At 43.7% G+C, this 18266-nt stretch overlaps 1 protein-coding gene across 2 annotated transcripts in view; it reads left to right on the forward strand.

Moving 5' to 3' along the window:
- The window catches only part of CHID1 (chitinase domain containing 1), a 580147-nt gene that overhangs the window by 273733 nt on the left and 288148 nt on the right, over positions 1-18266 (forward strand). For both annotated transcript variants that reach the window (XM_088471050.1, XM_088471051.1), the window contains exons 9-10: positions 8057-8158; positions 13901-14056. In XM_088471050.1, the coding sequence (XP_088327176.1) occupies positions 8057-8158; positions 13901-14056 (258 nt within the window). The remainder of the gene's footprint in view (positions 1-8056; positions 8159-13900; positions 14057-18266) is intronic.

The raw sequence follows: 18266 nt of genomic DNA on the forward strand, positions 1-18266 counted from the left end.
TGGTCTACGTGAGCTGCAAAGGGTGACAGCATTGATTAGTTCCCTATATGTGTTTCAGGTACTTTTTTGATTTGTTACACCTACTATTAGTGTTGTGATATTTAGGAATTATTTGACCTATCCCGGAGTAACCAGCTAGTTGTGGTGGGCACTTTGGTCACCAGCTCGCATTATGTATGCATATGACAGGTGTATATAATGGAATAAGTGGATTATGTGGCCCATTGAATTTAGGTCCACGTGATTTGTATATATTGAAGGTATATGCAGATTGATTTTATCAGTGCACCTTGTGACGTGATTTATCTATAGAGATCACGACCCACTATAGTCTATTATTGCTTATTGATACATCTCATAACAGCAAGATTTAATGTGTGTGTTGTTCGGCCACTTAGTTTTGAAGCCAGAGAGACTTAGCCTGTGTTTTCCTGTGTTCGTTTTTTCCGCAGATATTATTGTGATTGATGATCAAATCATGTTTCTATTCATGTATGATGTAAAGTCCTGAGGAAGGTCCGTCAGGGACAGAAACGTTGACGAATTTTATCTGGATTATTATCTGGAAGATTTATATATTTTTTGCACTTTGGACAGCTGTATCTAGCCTTAATAAAATGTGTTTCTTAAACGGAGAGTGCCCTTGTCTATGACAACTGTTCTCTATTTTTGGATCCTAAAAAATCCGTGTGGCACCCCTACGTTGGCTTGCTAAGTGAGGTGTGAGTGCAAGTCCTTGGAATATATATATATATATATATATATATATATATATATATACACGTCCTGAACTCCTCGCCTGGATGCGAACCTATTGCCACTTTGTTGTACAACAGTGCGTCCTGTACATCTCACCTGTGTGCAAATCTATTGCCACTTCATTGTGCTAAGTGTGTCCTGTACATCTCACCTGTGTGCAAATCTATTGCCACTTCATTGTGCTAAGTGTGTCCTGTACATCTCACCTGTGTGCGGAGCAATTGCCACTTTATTGGTCTAAAGTACGTCCTCCGACAAATCATCTGTGAAACGAACACTTGCCTACTTATTGTACCACCGTGCATCCGGAACCTCCCTTTAGTGTACAAATGCCACTCTTCAGCGCCATTGTGCCTCATAGATCCTCTGGTGTATACATTGGGCGCTATACATTGGTATAGCATATTTCTGGTAGAAATATCCTCGAGGGCCACTGTAGCAAGATTCTCTATTCCCGTGAGTGCCAGTCACCTAACCAAAGGACCGTGATCTGCCAGCTGGGTTAAGCTAAACCCATATCCCGCTTGGAGGAGTCACTGGTGAACACCTCCCGGCTGGTTAGATTCTGCACCTTTGGTCAGGTCTCGCAAGCGACTGGTACTTGTGCAAGAGGAGGTATTGTGTACAGGCCCCATGTCACTGATTCCCTCTTCAGCCCAGAACTTCAGCTTGCACCCTTCAGCAGGAGATATCATACAGCCGGTCGTGACACTGTACCAAGCACTGTAATATTTGATTATGTCTAAGGTTTGGTGTTGTCTTGTGTATTATGTTCCTTTTTGTTTTATTTTTATTTACTCCCTTTGAAATAATTGTTGGGTTACTCATATACACTTTATAGATTTCACTGCAAAATTGCTTGTTGTCTTATGCCTGGGTCCATGACCTTTTGCAAAATATGATTCTTTGTTCAAGTACAAATCATGTAGGAAGAATATAATATGCACTTTACTATGAGCAGTATAAGCAAACTTTAGAACATAACATGGAGGATTAGCAACAAGATTTTTGAAGAGCGTACACTATCATAACAAAGATATATAAGTGTAGAATACAGCGCTATTTATTGACTGTCACGAACCGTGCTTACGCTCGGGGTCAAGCTGCTTCGTTTTGGCAGGGGTCCCGGCCCGGTGGGGTCTCAGAGTGCACTGTCAGCGGGTTCCCAGCGTGGTGTTGGTCACAGGGGCATGAAGCTCCGTAGGCGTTCCCTCTGGCTACAGACGTTGAGTGTGGCCATGGCGGCTCCTGACCAACTGAGTGCATTGTTGATGTGTTCCCAGTGTGATGGTGGTCTCAGGGGGCTTGGAGCTCCGGCGGCTTTCCCACCAGCTCCATACACTGGGCGCTGCCATATTGGTCCCAGTCAGCTGACCGCTAAGTTTTTCAGTGATAGCCAGGCCAATGACCACCTGACTGCATCAGCCAATCACTGTGCATCACAGGGTTTGTATTCCTGGTCCTGACAGCATTCAGTGCCTGAGCTGCGTTGCTGTTTGACGTCCAAAACTCCAGCTCCCTGGATTGTTAGATCTATAGTGTACTTGCCTACTCCAGTGATTATCCTACTCTGACTCCAGTTGCTAAAGTCTAATCCCATTCCGGCCTCAAGTACGAAGTCTGATTCTACTCTAACTCCAGTTGTCAAGTCTGGTCCTCCTCCAGCTACAGTTACTAAATCTGGTCTCAATCCAGTTCCATTTGCTAATCCAGTCTCAATCCAGCTCCTGTTGCTAAATCTGATTCCCCCCTGTTCCAGTTGCTAAAGTACGGTCCAATCCACCTCCTGTTGCTAAATCTAATGCCACTCCGACTCCAGGTGCTAAAGTCTGGTCCTAATCCATTTCCTGTTGCAAAAGTCTGATTCCACTCTGACTCCAGTTGCTAAATCTGACTCTAATCCGGCTCCAGTTGCTAAGGCTGGTCCCACTGCGGCTCCAATTATTAAATCTGATTCCACTTCAACTTCTGGCTCCAGTTTCCTGCTGCTCTGGTCTGGTCACACTCCAGTTGTACTGCCATCTAGTACATGACCCAGAGATGTTCTCCAGTTCCCCACTCTCTAAAGTACTGTTCTGACACATAAACCTGTTACCTTGCACATCTATGAGGAAGTGTTATATTCATCCCTCAAACTCCAAACCACCTAAATTGCTAGTGAGCAGGTGCCTAGACTTTCCGGGAAATCTAGAGTCCCCAGTCCTGACAGTAAGCTCGGGCCTAATGAACTTGAAGCAGAATTTAGGTACCAACGTCCTGCAGACTTTATCCTGACTGTTGGAAGACCAATAGTCAGCTCAACATCAAGTCATGCAGTATTTACAAGAACTGTCAGCTCGCTTGAATACCATTCAGACAACTTTGGTAACAACAGTACCAGCATCCAGCACTCCGTCTTTGGTACCCACATCTACCCCACCGCTTTCCGCTACTTCCAAGTCTCGTCTGCAGCTTCCCACTTCGTGGCTTCATTAACCAGTGTGAAATCCAATTTGAGCTCTTTCTGCAGAACTTTCCAACAAGAACACGGATAGCTTGTATCATTTCACTCCTCTCCGGTTCAGCCTTGGAATGGGGAGTGTGCAGATCCCATTGTCAAATTATGCAGAATTAATTTCTATGTGAACCAGGTCGCTCCTCTGTAGCTTCTATGGATATCTTACTTGTCTGACAGGGTTCACGATCTGTGGGTCAATATGTGGTCTAGTTCCAAACTATTGCAGCTGAACTTGAATGGAACGATGAGACCCTTAAAGCAGCCTTCTGGAACAACCTGTGAGAAGCTCAAAGATAAGATGCCATCTGGGACCTTGCAGGAATTCTTCTCTCTCTGCATTAAAATTGTTCTTCGCCTTCGTGACAGAGCAGCCTTCAAGTTCAGAAATGATTGTTTCATATCTTGCAGACCGAGTACTGTACAGTCTTCTCACCTTGATGATGAGCCTATGCAGGTTATTATGTCTCTATTGTGCTGGACCTAATCATCTCATCGGATCTTGTCCTTTCCATTCGGGAAACTCCAAACCCTGACCTGGTCTGGGGAAATCAGGTTAGACTAGATTGTTCAGTAAAGTCCTCACTGAAGTCTGACTGTCTGTTGATTGTGACTTTTATCACTCTGTAAGAACCAAAATCTCTGGTTCAAGAATTTTCCATTCCCATCAAGGCTTTATCTAAACAGGTCATTCTTACGGCAGTGGATGGGATTTGCATTCATGGAGGTCTCATTACTTATTCCACTACTCCAATGCCTATGAGGGTTGGGGCACTGCATTGTGAACAAATTGAGCTACTAGTGATCCTAGTATTGTCCATGGTATCCCATGGTTACAGCTTCACAATCCTCAGTTTGATTGGTCTACATCACAGCTTAAGTCATGGGGTGCCCCATGTTTCCAGTCTTGCTTGTCTCATGTGATTCCTCCATTTGTAACCCAGTGTGGTGGGCCTGTAATACTTCCAGAAGCTTATAAGGACTTTCTCTATGTTTTCAGTGAACGTGCTGCTGATACATTACCTCCTCATAGAGAATTTAACTGTACTATAGAATTAATCACAGAAAAAATCCACCTAGGGGGCGAACATACATTTTCCGTGCAGGAGACTTCTGCCATGTCTGAATACATTCAAGAGAATTTACAGAAGTGGTTCATCAAACCTTGACCTCATCACCTGCTGGGGCCAGCTTTTTCTTTAAGAAGAAGGATGGGGGATTCCGCCCCTGCATTGAATACTGGGGCCTCAATGATATAACCATCCAGAATTAATACCCTTTGCCTCTGATTACTGAGCTTTTTGATAGTGAAACGGGCAATTGTGTTCACCAAGCTTGATTTGAGAGAAGTTTATAATCTAATTAGAATTAAAAGAAGATGATGAGTGCAAGACAGTTTTTAATAACCGAGATGGCCAAGAAGAGTTTTTAGTTATGTAATTTAGCCTTTGCAATGCCCCTGCTGTATTCCAGCACTTTGTTAATGAGATTTTCCGAGACATTTTGTGCCTCTATGTGGTTGTCTATCTAGACGACATTCTAATTTTCTCCTGAGACTTGGAGTCCCATCTGCAGCATGTGAAAATAGTTTTGCAAAGTCTTCGTGTTCATCATCTCTATGGTAAACTATTAAAGTGTATTTTTGAAGTGCCCGAAGTTCCATTTACAGGGTACATTATTTTCAGAAACAACCTTCAAATGGATCCTGAAAAGCTAAGTGCCATCTGATATTGGCCACAACCCGTCACATTGAAGGCAGTCCAGCGATTTTTAGGATTTGCTAATTATTACCACAAGTTTATAAAAAAAACTCTGGTAGCCCTATAACAACTTTATCGTAAAAAGGAGCAAATCCTTCTCACTGGTCCTCTGAGGCCATCTCTGCCTTTCATGCTCTGAAACAAGCTTTTACCTCCAATCCTCTGTCAGTCTGATTTTGGAAAAAAAAAAATCAGTACATGGAAGATGGAAAGCTTAATCCCTGTGGGTTTTTCTCCTGAAAATTTGCTCCTGCTGAAAGAAATTATGCAATTGGTGACCAGGAGCTATTTGCCATCAAGGTAGCCTTAGAGTAGTGGCAATACCTTTTAGAGGGGGCTAAACATGACCATTTTCTCAGACCATAACAATCTGTCTTATCTAAAGTCCGCCCAGTGCCTCAATCCTCGTCAGTCTCGTTGGGCACTCTTTCTCTCAAGGTTCAACTACAAGATCACTTTTTGTCCCTGAGTTCAACTTCGTAAAGCAGAAACTCTTGGTATACTGAAAAGGATGCTACTCATCAAGAATCATGTCCTGTTCTCATTCCGATTTCTATTGCCAACACTGAAGTAGCCCCTATACCACCACCTGGTAAGATGTTTGTGCATCCAGAACAGTCAGAAAGTGTTGACAAGGGCTCATACATCCTTGTTCGCTGGTCATGCCGGTATCAGGAAAACTCTTGAGTTTCTTTCTCGCACTTATTGGTGGCCCTCCATGGAAAGTGATGTCCAGGATTTCATTGCCTCGTGTATCAAATGCGTTCAGCATAAAAATCAACATAAAAAAACAGCTGGTCCTCTCCAACCACTATCAATACCAAATGAGCCATGGACCCATATATCAATAGACTTTATTATAGATTTTGCCAGTTTCCAAAGGATGTATTACTGTCTGGGTGGTGGTGGATCATTTTTCTAAAATGGCTCATTTTATTCCCTTGTCTGGTCTTCCATCAGCACCTCAGTTAGCTCACATCTTGGTCTCCCAAAGGAAATAGTCTGAGGCCGAGGTGTACAGTTTGTGGCCAGATTCTGGAAAACATTATGTTCTGCGATTCAAGTCAAATTAAAATTCTCGACATCATATCACTCCCAAACTAATGGGCAAACGGAAAGGGTAAGCCAAGATCTTGAGACATTCATCCGTGTTTGTCTTCCTCCCAGGACAATTGGGTGGACCTACTGCCTTGGGCAGAGTTTGCCCACAACTCCAGGTACTATACCACTACCAACACAACTCCGTTCTTCAGTCTTTTGTGTCCATCCTCGTGTTGCAGACTTTCCATCATTATCCACTGTGGATGTTCCTGCAGCTGCTAATACTCTTCAATCCTTCACCAAGATTTGGAATGATGTACACGCCTCTAATAAGAAAGCTTCTTCTAATTACAAGAAGTCTGCAGATTGGAAACTTCAAGCTTCACCTTCCTTAAAAGTTGGAGACTGTGCTTGGCTGTCTACTTGGAATCTTCAACTCAGGGTTCCAAGAATGAAATTTGCACCTTTTTATATTGGTCCTTTTCAAATTTCTCATGTTCTAACCCCTGTGGTGTACAAATTGGAGCATCCACCTCACTTACGGATGTTTAACTCGTTCCATGTATCGCTTTTTCGACCATTAATGATAAATCAGTTCCAGTCTTCAACACCAAAAAACCCCAAATCAAGACTCGTAGAGGAGTGGAGTTTGAGATTGATCAATTCCTGGATTCTTGTCATCGCTTCAGTCTTCTGCAATATATTATCAATTGGAAGAACTACGGCCCAGAAGAAAGAACTTGGATTGATTCAACGGATGTTGACGATCCACAGCTTGTAAAGTCCATCCCTGGGAGAGGGGTTACTGTCAGGAACCATGCTTACCCTCGGGGTCGTGCTGCTCTGTCTTGGTGGGGGTCCTGGCCTGGGGGCTCTCAGAGTGTGCTATCAGCGGGTTCCCAGCATGGTGGTGGTCCCAGGGGCCCGAAGCTCTGGAGGCGTTCCCTCCAGCTACGGACACTGGGAGCAGCCATGGCAGTTCCTGATTAGCCGAGTGCAATGCTGATGGGTTCCCAGTGTGGTGGTGGTCTCAGGGGGCTTGGGGCTCCGGCGGCATTCCCACTGACTCAAGCCACTAAGCACAGCCATATTGGTCCCGGTCATCTGACCGCTAAGTCTCCAGTGATGGCCAGACCAGCGTCCACCTGACCGCATCAGCCAATCCCTGTGTGCGTCACAGGGCATATATTCCTGGTCCTGACAGCATTCAGTGCCTGAGCTTCATCTCCCTAAACTTCTGAGGCTTCAGCTCCCTAAATTATTAGCTATAGTCTCCTTGCCTACTCCAGCGGTTATCTTATTTCAACTCCAGTTGCTAAAGTCCGGTCCCACTCCTGCTTCAAGTACTATTTCTGATTCTATTCCGACTCCAGCTGCTAAAGTCTGGTCCCACTCCAGCCCCAAGTACTAAGTTTGACACCCCCTGCTGCATTTGCGATCCCAGCACTGCGTCGGTCACGAAGGTGGATGGCGCCAGGCCTCCAGCCAGCTGAGTAGGCCTCAGCTTACTCAGACTAGCCGGCTTGCGAGGCCATGACACTGCGCAGATCCTGGGCTGGCCACTCCCGGAAAAAGGGACGGACACGCCCACGTTTCCGGGAACGCCAGCCACCCCCGCACTGCCCCTTGAATGCTTCAGTCTGTCAATAAGGCAGAGGCATTCAAGGGGCTGCTTGCGACTATGCAGGACCCATTCTGCACACTCGCAGAATGGGTCCTGCGCATGCGCAGATTCACGATAATCATGAATCTGCGATCAGCAGTGCACGCTGTATCAGGCCCCTAGTCCCTACGATATAGTCGCTGAAGTATACTTATATTGTGGCTGTTGCTATAGTCCAAAATAAGATATAAATACTGTAGTATTTGTAGCATTAGTTCATTCTCTATAATGGAAAACATAGCTAATTAATATTTTAAGGAAAACTTGTTTCTTGACCTTTGAAATATGTTTAGCACAAATGTACTGAAAACTAAATGTTGTTCTTTATTTTTCTTCAAGAACTGACCAGTTGGGCATGTTTGGGAAAAAGGAGTTTGACCAGTTGGCTCCTTATGTGGACAGCTTTAGTCTCATGACCTACGATTATTCAAATCCGCAAAGGTAAGTTATAAGATGTTAGTGGTTAAGCAGGGAGGAGTGGAGAGCTAAGGTAATTTCACTCAATGAAATATGAACAAAATGTAGTGTTTTCATTCTGTCCTGGAAGAAAATCAGCACCATATTTAAATTCTAGAAGTGGCTTAGCAATTGTATTTTAGTTCTATGAAAAAGCTTTGCAGCACTGCATGTATTCATTACTGTAACAAAGACCGATATATTCAGGAGAAGTAGTTGTAGAAACTCCCTTTACATAAAGTCACTTCTGTGGATTTCTTGCTGTCCTCTGGAAAGGAGACTACACATTTGCTGTACTGGGTATTTTTTCAGTATCCACAGAATACAATCTGCCTGCAGATGGGATTGTTTAGTTATTAAGGGATGTAGTTATATTGCCGGTGGACAGGATGCCAGCCACCAATATACCGACACTGGCATCCTGTCACCTGTATAATGCCGACACCAATATCCCAAAGGATGTCAGGATACCAGCATCAGCATCCCGAACTGCCGGATTCCCGAACATCTACACTTGGGTAAGTATAGTAGTTTCCCCAGGGATGGGGAGGTAAGGTTTAGGTACCCCCGGGAGAGGTTAGGGTTAGGCACTTTCCGGGAGGGTTAGGGTGCGGGAAGGGAGGTTAGGGTTAGGCACCACTAAGGGAGAGTTAGGGGGAGACAGGAGAGGGTTAGTATACTTACCAGCCTCATTCGGGATGTTTACTGTATGGGCTTCCGGGGTCGGTGTTTCATACCCATTCTGTTAAGTATGTGCATATTTTTTATCATGTTAGATCAAATTAAGATTGTGAACACTAGTAAATGGTGCTGGTGCTGTTCTTTGCTGGATACACTGGCTGGAATACCCCTAATATTTGGTTCATGACTGATGTGTAGCTGGCAGACTGCTGAGTAAAGATGCTGGACACTGGGGACATTATAAGGAACACTGTAAGAGGGATAGACATGTCACAGGAATAAAGCAGGATGTTAGGAGTAATAAAGTTTATTGCTCACATTGCTCTTCCCTTTTTTCCCTTTTTTTCCCTTATAAACACACCATTTGTATATAGGGATGTTGAAGTATTGGCTATTATCCATTCTTCTATATAGATATGTCTTCATGCGCCTCTTTTTTTTTTGCACCATATAACATGAGAAGCCTGGCGCGATTCCCATGCTGTGCCTGGTTTCCCTCAATTTTTAAATTTTTTCCTCAATTTTGCACCTTAGGGGCTGATTCTGCATTGCACTCTAGTATTATGCTGAATGCAGATTCTCAATTATCGGGAATCTGCGCATGTGCAGGACTCGTTCTGTTCATCTGCAGAACGGGTCCTGCGTGATCGCACGCAGCCCCTGCTATGCCTCTGCCTGATTGACAGACAGAGGCATTTAAGGGGTGGTGCGGGGGCGGCTGACGTTCCCGGAAATGGTGGCTTGACGCCCCCGCTTTCCGGGAGTGGAAAAGCCAGGATCTGCGTCCACAGACACAGTTTCCTGGCCTCACAAGTCAGCCAGCCTGCGTAAGCTGCAGCTTACTCAGCTGGCCGGTGCTGTCCACCATCGTAACCGAAATACAGCAAATCAAAATGCAGACACCTCTTGCTGTATTTGCTTATTTACAAGGACGGAATTGCAAAACTGCTTGCATGCAGCTTTGCAGTTCTGTCCACTGCTGAATCACCCCCTCGCAAATAGTGTACTAGGTACTTAGCATGAGGGGTTTTTTTGCAAAGGAATTGTTATATAGTCGCAGACCATGCATAACGATGTATAGCGCGGGTCACTCGTATCAGACCTGTCTTTTTTACCCTAGTTTGTGTACTATTTCCTCAATTTTGCAACTTAGTTTGCTTATAGTGCACTAGTTATTTAGGATTAGGGTTTTGGCGTAGCTAAGTCACAAAGCCTATGGAGCACTAAATGGGTCTGTTTGGCACAATTTTAGAATAGGTGTACAGTATGTGGATGCAATCTTGGTACTTTGGGCCAATCTGCACAATCTAGTGTCTTTTCACCCGTCGATCAATGCATCGTACCTTTGGGTGCTCTGCACGTCCAATGAGACGATTCCACGGACAACTTGGTTTTGTTACATGAAGCATGTAACGATAAATCACGCCGTCATATGACGGATCGTGTAGTGTGTACAGCAATACGGTACGAGTATATTGTTGAATTGCATCGCTGGGTCTCACCGTGGTTCAGGTGTGTACCCAGCTTCAGGGTTGTATTTTGCAAACGTAACCCTGAACAGAAAAGCTCCATAAAATTATAGCTTCCCTTTAAGAAAATAGTAACTTATTCTTCAAATATCAGCAATTAACATTTTTATAGCTTTTATAGTGTCTTACCAACTTGCTGGTATTCATATATTCTAACACAAACACCAGTGATTTTAGTAGACTCAGAAGGGTTACGCTGACTCGGCGGCAGTTCATTTTATCATTTAACTGCACTGTGATATTTAATTTAGCCAGGCTATCATTGTGGAAATTGAAGAAGTTTTGCAATTTGCAGAAATAGCGGTACTGTCTGCCAGAGCTGAGAAACTAACTCAATATTACAATATCATGTTACAATTTACACTCTACTACAAGGTCTGCTCTCTGAATGTTAGACCAGGGAAAAAAATGAAACTAACTTTAATAGAGATTGTCTAATTTATATACACATTTATAACCTCTGTCTGGGCTGAAAGTCTACCATCAGGTAAATCTCCATCTGTGAGAGATGTGTGGCTGGATATAGCAGGGGTCAAACTACAAATTTGTCAAAACCACTAATCTAGCCAGGCTGGAATCAGCACTAGCTCCTGCACATTACTGAGGCCTCAGAACATGACATTTCTTTCTCATTATTCCAAGACACAGCAGGGTGTGTGGACAATTTCAGCACTCCAGTGTGTGATGGACAGGTTAGATATGCCCTTAGGAATGGACATGGTAAAGCACAGATGGCCGTACTTTTTCTTGTTGATGCTCTTCAAAAGTGACTCTCCAATGTCCTCATCGTGGTGACCCTTTCCAGAGGCTGCAGCTGCTCCTGCAGACTGTTCTGTTTACAGGTTGTGTGCTGCAGCTATTGGATGTGGTCACCTGCTGTCACTTTACTATATCCTCAGTGATTCGATTGTCAGCTCCCTTACCTCACCTCTTCCCCTCCTCCAGGCTATATTTGTAGCCCCTTAGATGTCAAGAGACGATCAATGCCTTTCCTTGTTTAGATTGAGGTCAGTGCTTGAACAGTATAGAAATAAAATGTGTTAAACCATGCAAGCTGGGAAAGTGGAAATATCACAGGAAAATATAACCACTCTCATAGAGCAAGTGAAGTCATCTTTCGACTTTACAATGCTAATTATTACACCTGTGATAACTTAAATGTTTCTAATTAAATAAATGCAGTATGATCTTTATTCTTACCTTTTAATCAAGTATATATTTGAAAAGATGATTCTTAGGTGGGTGGTGCTTCTCTTTCCTGTATCTCTCTGATCATTGCAAAGCTTGCCTGATTAGCTAAAGCTGGGTACACACTAGACCAACTTTCATCCAACCAGCCAACTAGTTGATTGGTTGGAATGAAAATCTAGTAACGTACAGGAGTAAATGATGGTCAGCAATTTGCTCCTAAATGCCAGAAAACAGATGAAAATGGTCGTCAGAGAAGTTTGTTAAATGTTTGATCAAAACAATTTGTTCAAACAACAGTTTTTAGTTCATTTTCTGGCGTTTGGGAGCAAATTGCTGATTGTCATTTGCTTTCATCCCTACCAATCAACTAGTTGGCTGGTTGGATGTAAGTTGGTCTAGTGTGTGGCCAGCTTTACAGTCTCCTCGATAACATACTCATTGCAGATTGTATGGATTGATACAGATCTTTCTTGCCAATGCTATGAAAGCTAGCATAACATGACAGATGCTGTTTTGCCATTTGAGCTTTTTGTCTTATTTTAATTTCTCTTAAGACGTAGTCTAAGAAATGTTGTATTGGCTATTACTGTTTGTTCATAATGTATGAAAAAGAAATATGAAATTAAACTTTGCATTTAACAAAACTGCTTTGGGAAAGTAAATTATACGATGCAAAATCTACAAGCCATGCATGATAAATTCTTAATTCCTGTAAATCAGTTATTGGCACTTAAACAATTGATTCCCTTATGTCAGGATGAAACATTGTGCAATTTCTTTTACATTACAAAGCACAGGTCAGTCCTCCTATTTTTTCCAGCTACACCATTTGGACGAGCCATGCTTAAATGATGTGTTATGCATGCAGCAAAGCAGGAATGGAAGTTATTCAATCAATTTCTAAGCTCCCAGCAGGTGCTAGAAAGATACAATCTGAAAAATCCACCAGCACACTGCTGTGAGCCAGGAAAAGCTGCTATTTTATTTGTACATAAAACACAGGAATTGCAGTAACACACACATGCAAATATATAAGCCACTCGCCACGTCAATAGAGTGAGCTTAACTCCAAATATTGCATATGGCATGAAAATGGCACTACAATGAGCAGCACTCCCTGCCAGCTACATTCCTATTAGACAACAATACAGAAATAGAAGTTGCTCAATCAGTGTATTTGTTCACAGCATCAAAGAACTTCCATTATCCCAGTTTATTTCTCCTGTATTTACTGTACTGTACTTTAACTGCATCTGACATTATCAGCAATTTACAAAGCTTGTGGAAAGCAGATGCATAGCGCTATTTGTGCAAATGCACCAATGTGTCCATCTAATGCATACATGCCTACTATACATTTGCTTTTTGGGACTACCCCATGACCTCAGTCTGTGCCTACTGTTTCATCTGTAAGTAAGATAACATCGCATCAGTCTGTGCCACTCTAACTGGCTGCTAGACACAACCTCGCTCCTGACCAGTCAGCAGTGTCAGCGCCTGGGGCCATCACCCACCACCACTTGACCCCACCCTCACCTGCAGTACCTCCAAAAGATGAAAGAGAGGGTAGGGAGAGGGATGAAGGAAAGAGAGTGGCCCCACCCAAGAACACAATCCTGCAGTCCAACAAGGGGAGGCAAGACAGATATTCGAAAGAGGGAAGGATTTGGGGGGTGACAGAGAGATGGAGTGACAGAAACACGGGTACCATCAGGGTGGGCATAAGAGACACAGAGAGGGCATGATGCTGTAGAGATGCAATGGGGGGCATGAGGCCAGGGAGACACAAGGGAGGGCATGAGGCTGTGATGTGAGCTTGAGACAGAAGAGAACATTGAGGCATTGAGCTGGTGAGACACACATGGGATAAGGCTATATGGTAGCCAGACTTGCTAACGACACTGTGAATTACTTTTCCTAAATACTAGTTCTCTTAATATTGTGAAGAACCACCGCAGTAAAAGCTACAGATGACAGATGGCAGTGCAAGACACCATTGAGAGTGGAAATAGAGGCAAGGCATGATAACATTATGTAGTACCATTATGGTGAAAGAGCAAGTATTATATTATGCTTAAGTCCTAGAGTTAACCTTATGATACTGCTGCCTTTTGATCACCTAGATAAAAATGGTGTGGAGTTATTTAGGGATGTTACTTTTTGACGATCTGGATTTTCACCCTTGCCGTGCTGCCGCTGCTGGCATTTGAACCGCCGGCCATGCGGCCGGCAGTAGTACCTACTACACCCGTTATTTAAAGAATTGCCAGAGACTGTCGCAAAGCTTTCAAGAGTTCTCACTATATAACATTTTGTTTTCATCCAGGCCGGGTCCCAACTCCCCCATTTCATGGGTACAGGCTTGTGTTCAGATTCTGGATCCTGAATCCAAATGGAGAAAGAAGATCCTTCTTGGGCTGCATTTTTATGGGATGGATTACTCGGCACTCGGAGCCTCCGGTGAACCCATTCTGGGAAGCAGGTAAGAAGACACTTTGTTGAGGAGTGAAATTACTTATGGCTGAGAAGTACATTTCATAGAGTCTGTGATTGAGTAAGGCTGTGTGGGTGTTTTCAGCAGCCGGCTTACTCATTAACACATTTATCCAAGCACGGCTTGGCTTTCAGATTTGATGCAGAGAGAGATAATCATGCTCGGCTGTTTGCTGTTTATGATACAGTATATCCGAGACGTTAAACAAAACGATCCGCACAATCTGCTCCTATGGGAAAATTCAATCTACTTTTAAAGTAATTGTTATATTTACTTACTTGAATCTCCTAACGAATCAGCACTGCTTCCAGCACAAGACAGAAGATTCCGGCAGATAAGCTGCTTGTGGTTATCGCTCTGAAAAATGTCAGATGTAGAATTACTTTGCAAAAGAAGTAGTTGAACCACGTTTTATATATATTTAGACTCCGGCTACCTGGCATTATACTACACTATGTGGCACTGCAGTCGTTTTGAATTATAATACAACGTAATAACCCGAGATACACATTGTGTTGCACAGTTCGAGAGGCCTACACTCTTGCAAGCGTCAAAAACAGCCAGGACTTACAGTACCTGTTAGCTCTGGCATTTCATTAATACCCCTTTTAGTTTCTAAAAACAAAACCCAAATACTGAGCTCTCTCTGTTAATCAAGTTTACTTTAAGTAGTATTGGGAGAAAAGCGCTAGTGAATGTGTTGTGTATACATAAATGATAATACATATATAGAGATGTTTGTTAAAAATCCATGAGCATGCCTGTTGATGGCTTACAATTAATAATGCATTTCTATGATCTATTCCCATCCAAGTTAAAATGTGTATTGCTCAGATGTATTGTCTGCATGATTGCTGCAGTCATGTTAATGCCGATGTGAGTTGAGCCTTCATTGTATTAGCTGCTGTCACTAAAGTTTGCAATGGACGCTCAATGAGGGACCCCTGAACCTCATGTAAACCCCTCCAGTGCTGCCTCCGTGTCCACTAGATGCAGTTGTGAAAATAGGATTAATTAGCGCTAAGCATTCAGCACAGCAGAGCTTCCCAAACGTTGCCATGACAATCCAGGTTTTAAGGATCTCCATGCTCAGTCCTCTACACCCAGGGGCTCTTTGTGACCCATATACTAAACAGTGGAATTCTCATTATCTTAGTATTACCTGGTAGCAGACCCTTTATGACAGTTGTATTGGGCAAAAAGCGTCAGGAAGCATGATAGCGCTTAATGTGTGATAAAGAGCAAGAGTAAGGCATTAGATGACCAGGAGCAACTCACAGGGTGCTTTCAATACATGCAACAGGTAGATTATTGGGATTCTTAGCAAAAGTATGAACGTTCCCTCAGTGGCGTCATGAGGGGGGGTGCGGGCCACACCCAGGTTTCAACCTCGGAGGGGTTGACCCCAAAATGCCAGGACCTCTGCAGTGACAGGAGCCGGGTTCTGCAGTGTGACATTCTCCTGCAGCACCCGGCTCCTGTCACAGAAGAGGAGCCGACAGTGCAGACTGCCCAGTGTCTGTGGGGCAGCCCAGCATATTCAGTGATGTTGGGCTGCCCCCAGTGTGATGTTATTAAAATCCCCCATGAGGCCACACCCCCTTTTCAGCTAGGCACGCCTCCGGTGCAAGGGGGGTGTCCAGAGTGCGCACCAGGTGTCACCAGCCCCCGTTTCCCTTTTCCTCCCTTAACTGCACTAGCAGGGTTGGACAGATGCCCACAGGGGTACAGGGGAAATTCCGGGTCGGCCCCACTGCCTGAGGGCCCCATCCCCTCCTCTAGGGGTGGAGCAGGATTATGGATGAACTTGAATGCTTCATTTGTTTCTATGGAAACTACACCAAGATTAGCCCTGCTGCCAATCAAAGTATGTGGTGCTGACACACTACTGTCCCCTCTTTTGTAAAGGGGCTCGGTTCTTTGCATGTCCTCTCTAATGGTTAGCCAAGTCCATCATTTTTTGCTGCCAACACCCTCTCTAGTGGCTGCCCACACCCCTTAAGCTTGAGCCCCTACCACTGCATTCCCTGGTGGGCCCTTCATGCCCCAGACCGACACTGTGAACCATCCTCCTTCAGTGACAGGAGACAGGAGCCAGGGTCCACTGGTAACCGCAGTGTGTTGTGTTTGTCACATCATCAGTTCCTTACTGTGGCTCTAACATATCTCCTGATTACTCTGCTTAGTCATATACCAATAGGGTAATAGCAGCAGTCTCTCATATGCTGTGCGCCCATTATATGCCAGACATTAGCTCAACTAATCTAATTATTTAATAGTAATACCAATGCTTTGAAAATTATGTGTAATGAATAAATTAAATACCTACCAGGGTCATACTCATTTAAATGTTATTTTAAGATCTGATAGATTATAACTGCATTGTACTAACATTAAAACGTATGGGTGGCTATGGTTTGAACAAGATAAGTAAATCAATCAATATTATCAGTAATGGGGAATCCGAAGTCTAATTGAAGGAAGAAATGTCGTTTAATGTTATAATGTTTGAAATAATAATCTGTTCTTCTTTATTTTCAAAAGTATGTTTGAGTTTGACTCTTATCTCTGCAATCCTGTGATGTGTGGCAGCTTTTTGGGGCTTTAGGTCAGTGATGCTGTTGTTAATTGAGTACTGTGATCATGCTGCACAAAAAGTCCTTCGCTTTGTCCCATTAGTGTAGCAGTTTATATGCACAAACAGAAAGTGACACAATGCAGTTTCCTCGTATGTGGTGTCCTGAGGTGTAAATCAGTCTGGTGTTGGGAGCAGATTTTCCCTAAACATCTGTCTTACAAGTTTATGGTTTTAATCCTGTGCACACTGCAATGTTATTTCTTCACGAAAACTTGGGTTTTGGGGAAAATTTGAAAACTGTAATTGAAAAGTGGATTTCTGCAGCTCCTGGGTGTTCTGAGATGCCTCGCTAATCGCAACGGCTCACACTGCCTGTCGTTACTAGGTGACCAGGATACTGTATGACGCCGCACAACATTGCATGTTGGTCTTAGAGGTTGCGTAGCAGCCGGGACACTTTTCAATGCAGCCCCGCCTCCTGCTTACAGCTGCATCTCGTCACAATCATTAGTGGGCCGGTCCTAAAGCACACATTCTGATTGGCTCCTTGGTAACTTAAATCACACTCGGGGCTTGCTACATTGCCGGTTATAGCATCCATGCCAGTCAAAGGTGTTACTCAGTGTCGTCCTTCCCCAGCGCCCTCAGTGACGGGAGAACTTAATGCTACAGTGCAGCACCCGGCTCCTGTCAGTGAGGGGTAGTCTGCACCTTGCTGTCAACCCTCGGCGGGTGACACCCGGGTGCGGACCGCACCCCCCACACCCTCCTTGTGACGCCACTGATGTTACCAGCTCCCTGAACTTTTCTGCTTATTATTGGAATACTGGCTCTCCTGCTTCATTCAGTTCCTGCTACAGCTTGTTGCTGTCATCCTGATCTTCGTGCACCTTGCCCAAAGCTCCAGGCCAGCCCTCTTTTCAGCTTGCATACCTTCCAGCTTATTCCTGAATCACCTCCCTGTCTGTTCTTAACCTGAACTCAGCTCTTGCTGCTAATACATGCAGGCTACACCTGCCTTATAGTCCACTCCAGTTTTCTCCCTGCTGCCACCTGCTGTCCATTCATAAGCTCCTATTATCCTGAGTATAAGACCTGGGGACATCTGAGTTACCTGAGAACATAAATCTTTACAGGAAAGGTGGTTGCTGTAGGTGAAGATCTCGCTAGCCTGATTCTAGGGGGCAAATTTACTAAAGTGAGAGTTTTTAGAATTGGAGATGTTGCCCATAGCAACCAATGAGATTCTAGCTATTATATTCTAGAAGTTGCTAGTTAAATATTAAGTAGAATATGATTGGTTGCTATGGGCAACATCTCCACTTCTAAAAACTTAAAAATATATATATATACTTCGTAAATATACTCCTAGGAGTTTATGTGTATTGTTGGGTGTGCATAACACTGGGGTCCATCGTTTAACAAGAGACAGACATATCCAGTAATACAACTATGTGCTGTCACTAAATATCACAATGTTTAGTTGTATATGCACAGATGGCTGAATATATGATTTTATTAAGAGTTGACTAAACATACTTTTGTGACATTACCAAACAAGAACTTTGTCATGCATGGGAGTGCTGTTTGCATTCAGTTCTTAAAAATCCTTAATAGTCA

Source organism: Taudactylus pleione, unplaced genomic scaffold (genome assembly GCF_031769625.1).
Source record: "Taudactylus pleione unplaced genomic scaffold, aTauple2 ptg000109l, whole genome shotgun sequence".
Classification (NCBI taxonomy): Eukaryota; Metazoa; Chordata; class Amphibia; order Anura; family Myobatrachidae; genus Taudactylus; species Taudactylus pleione.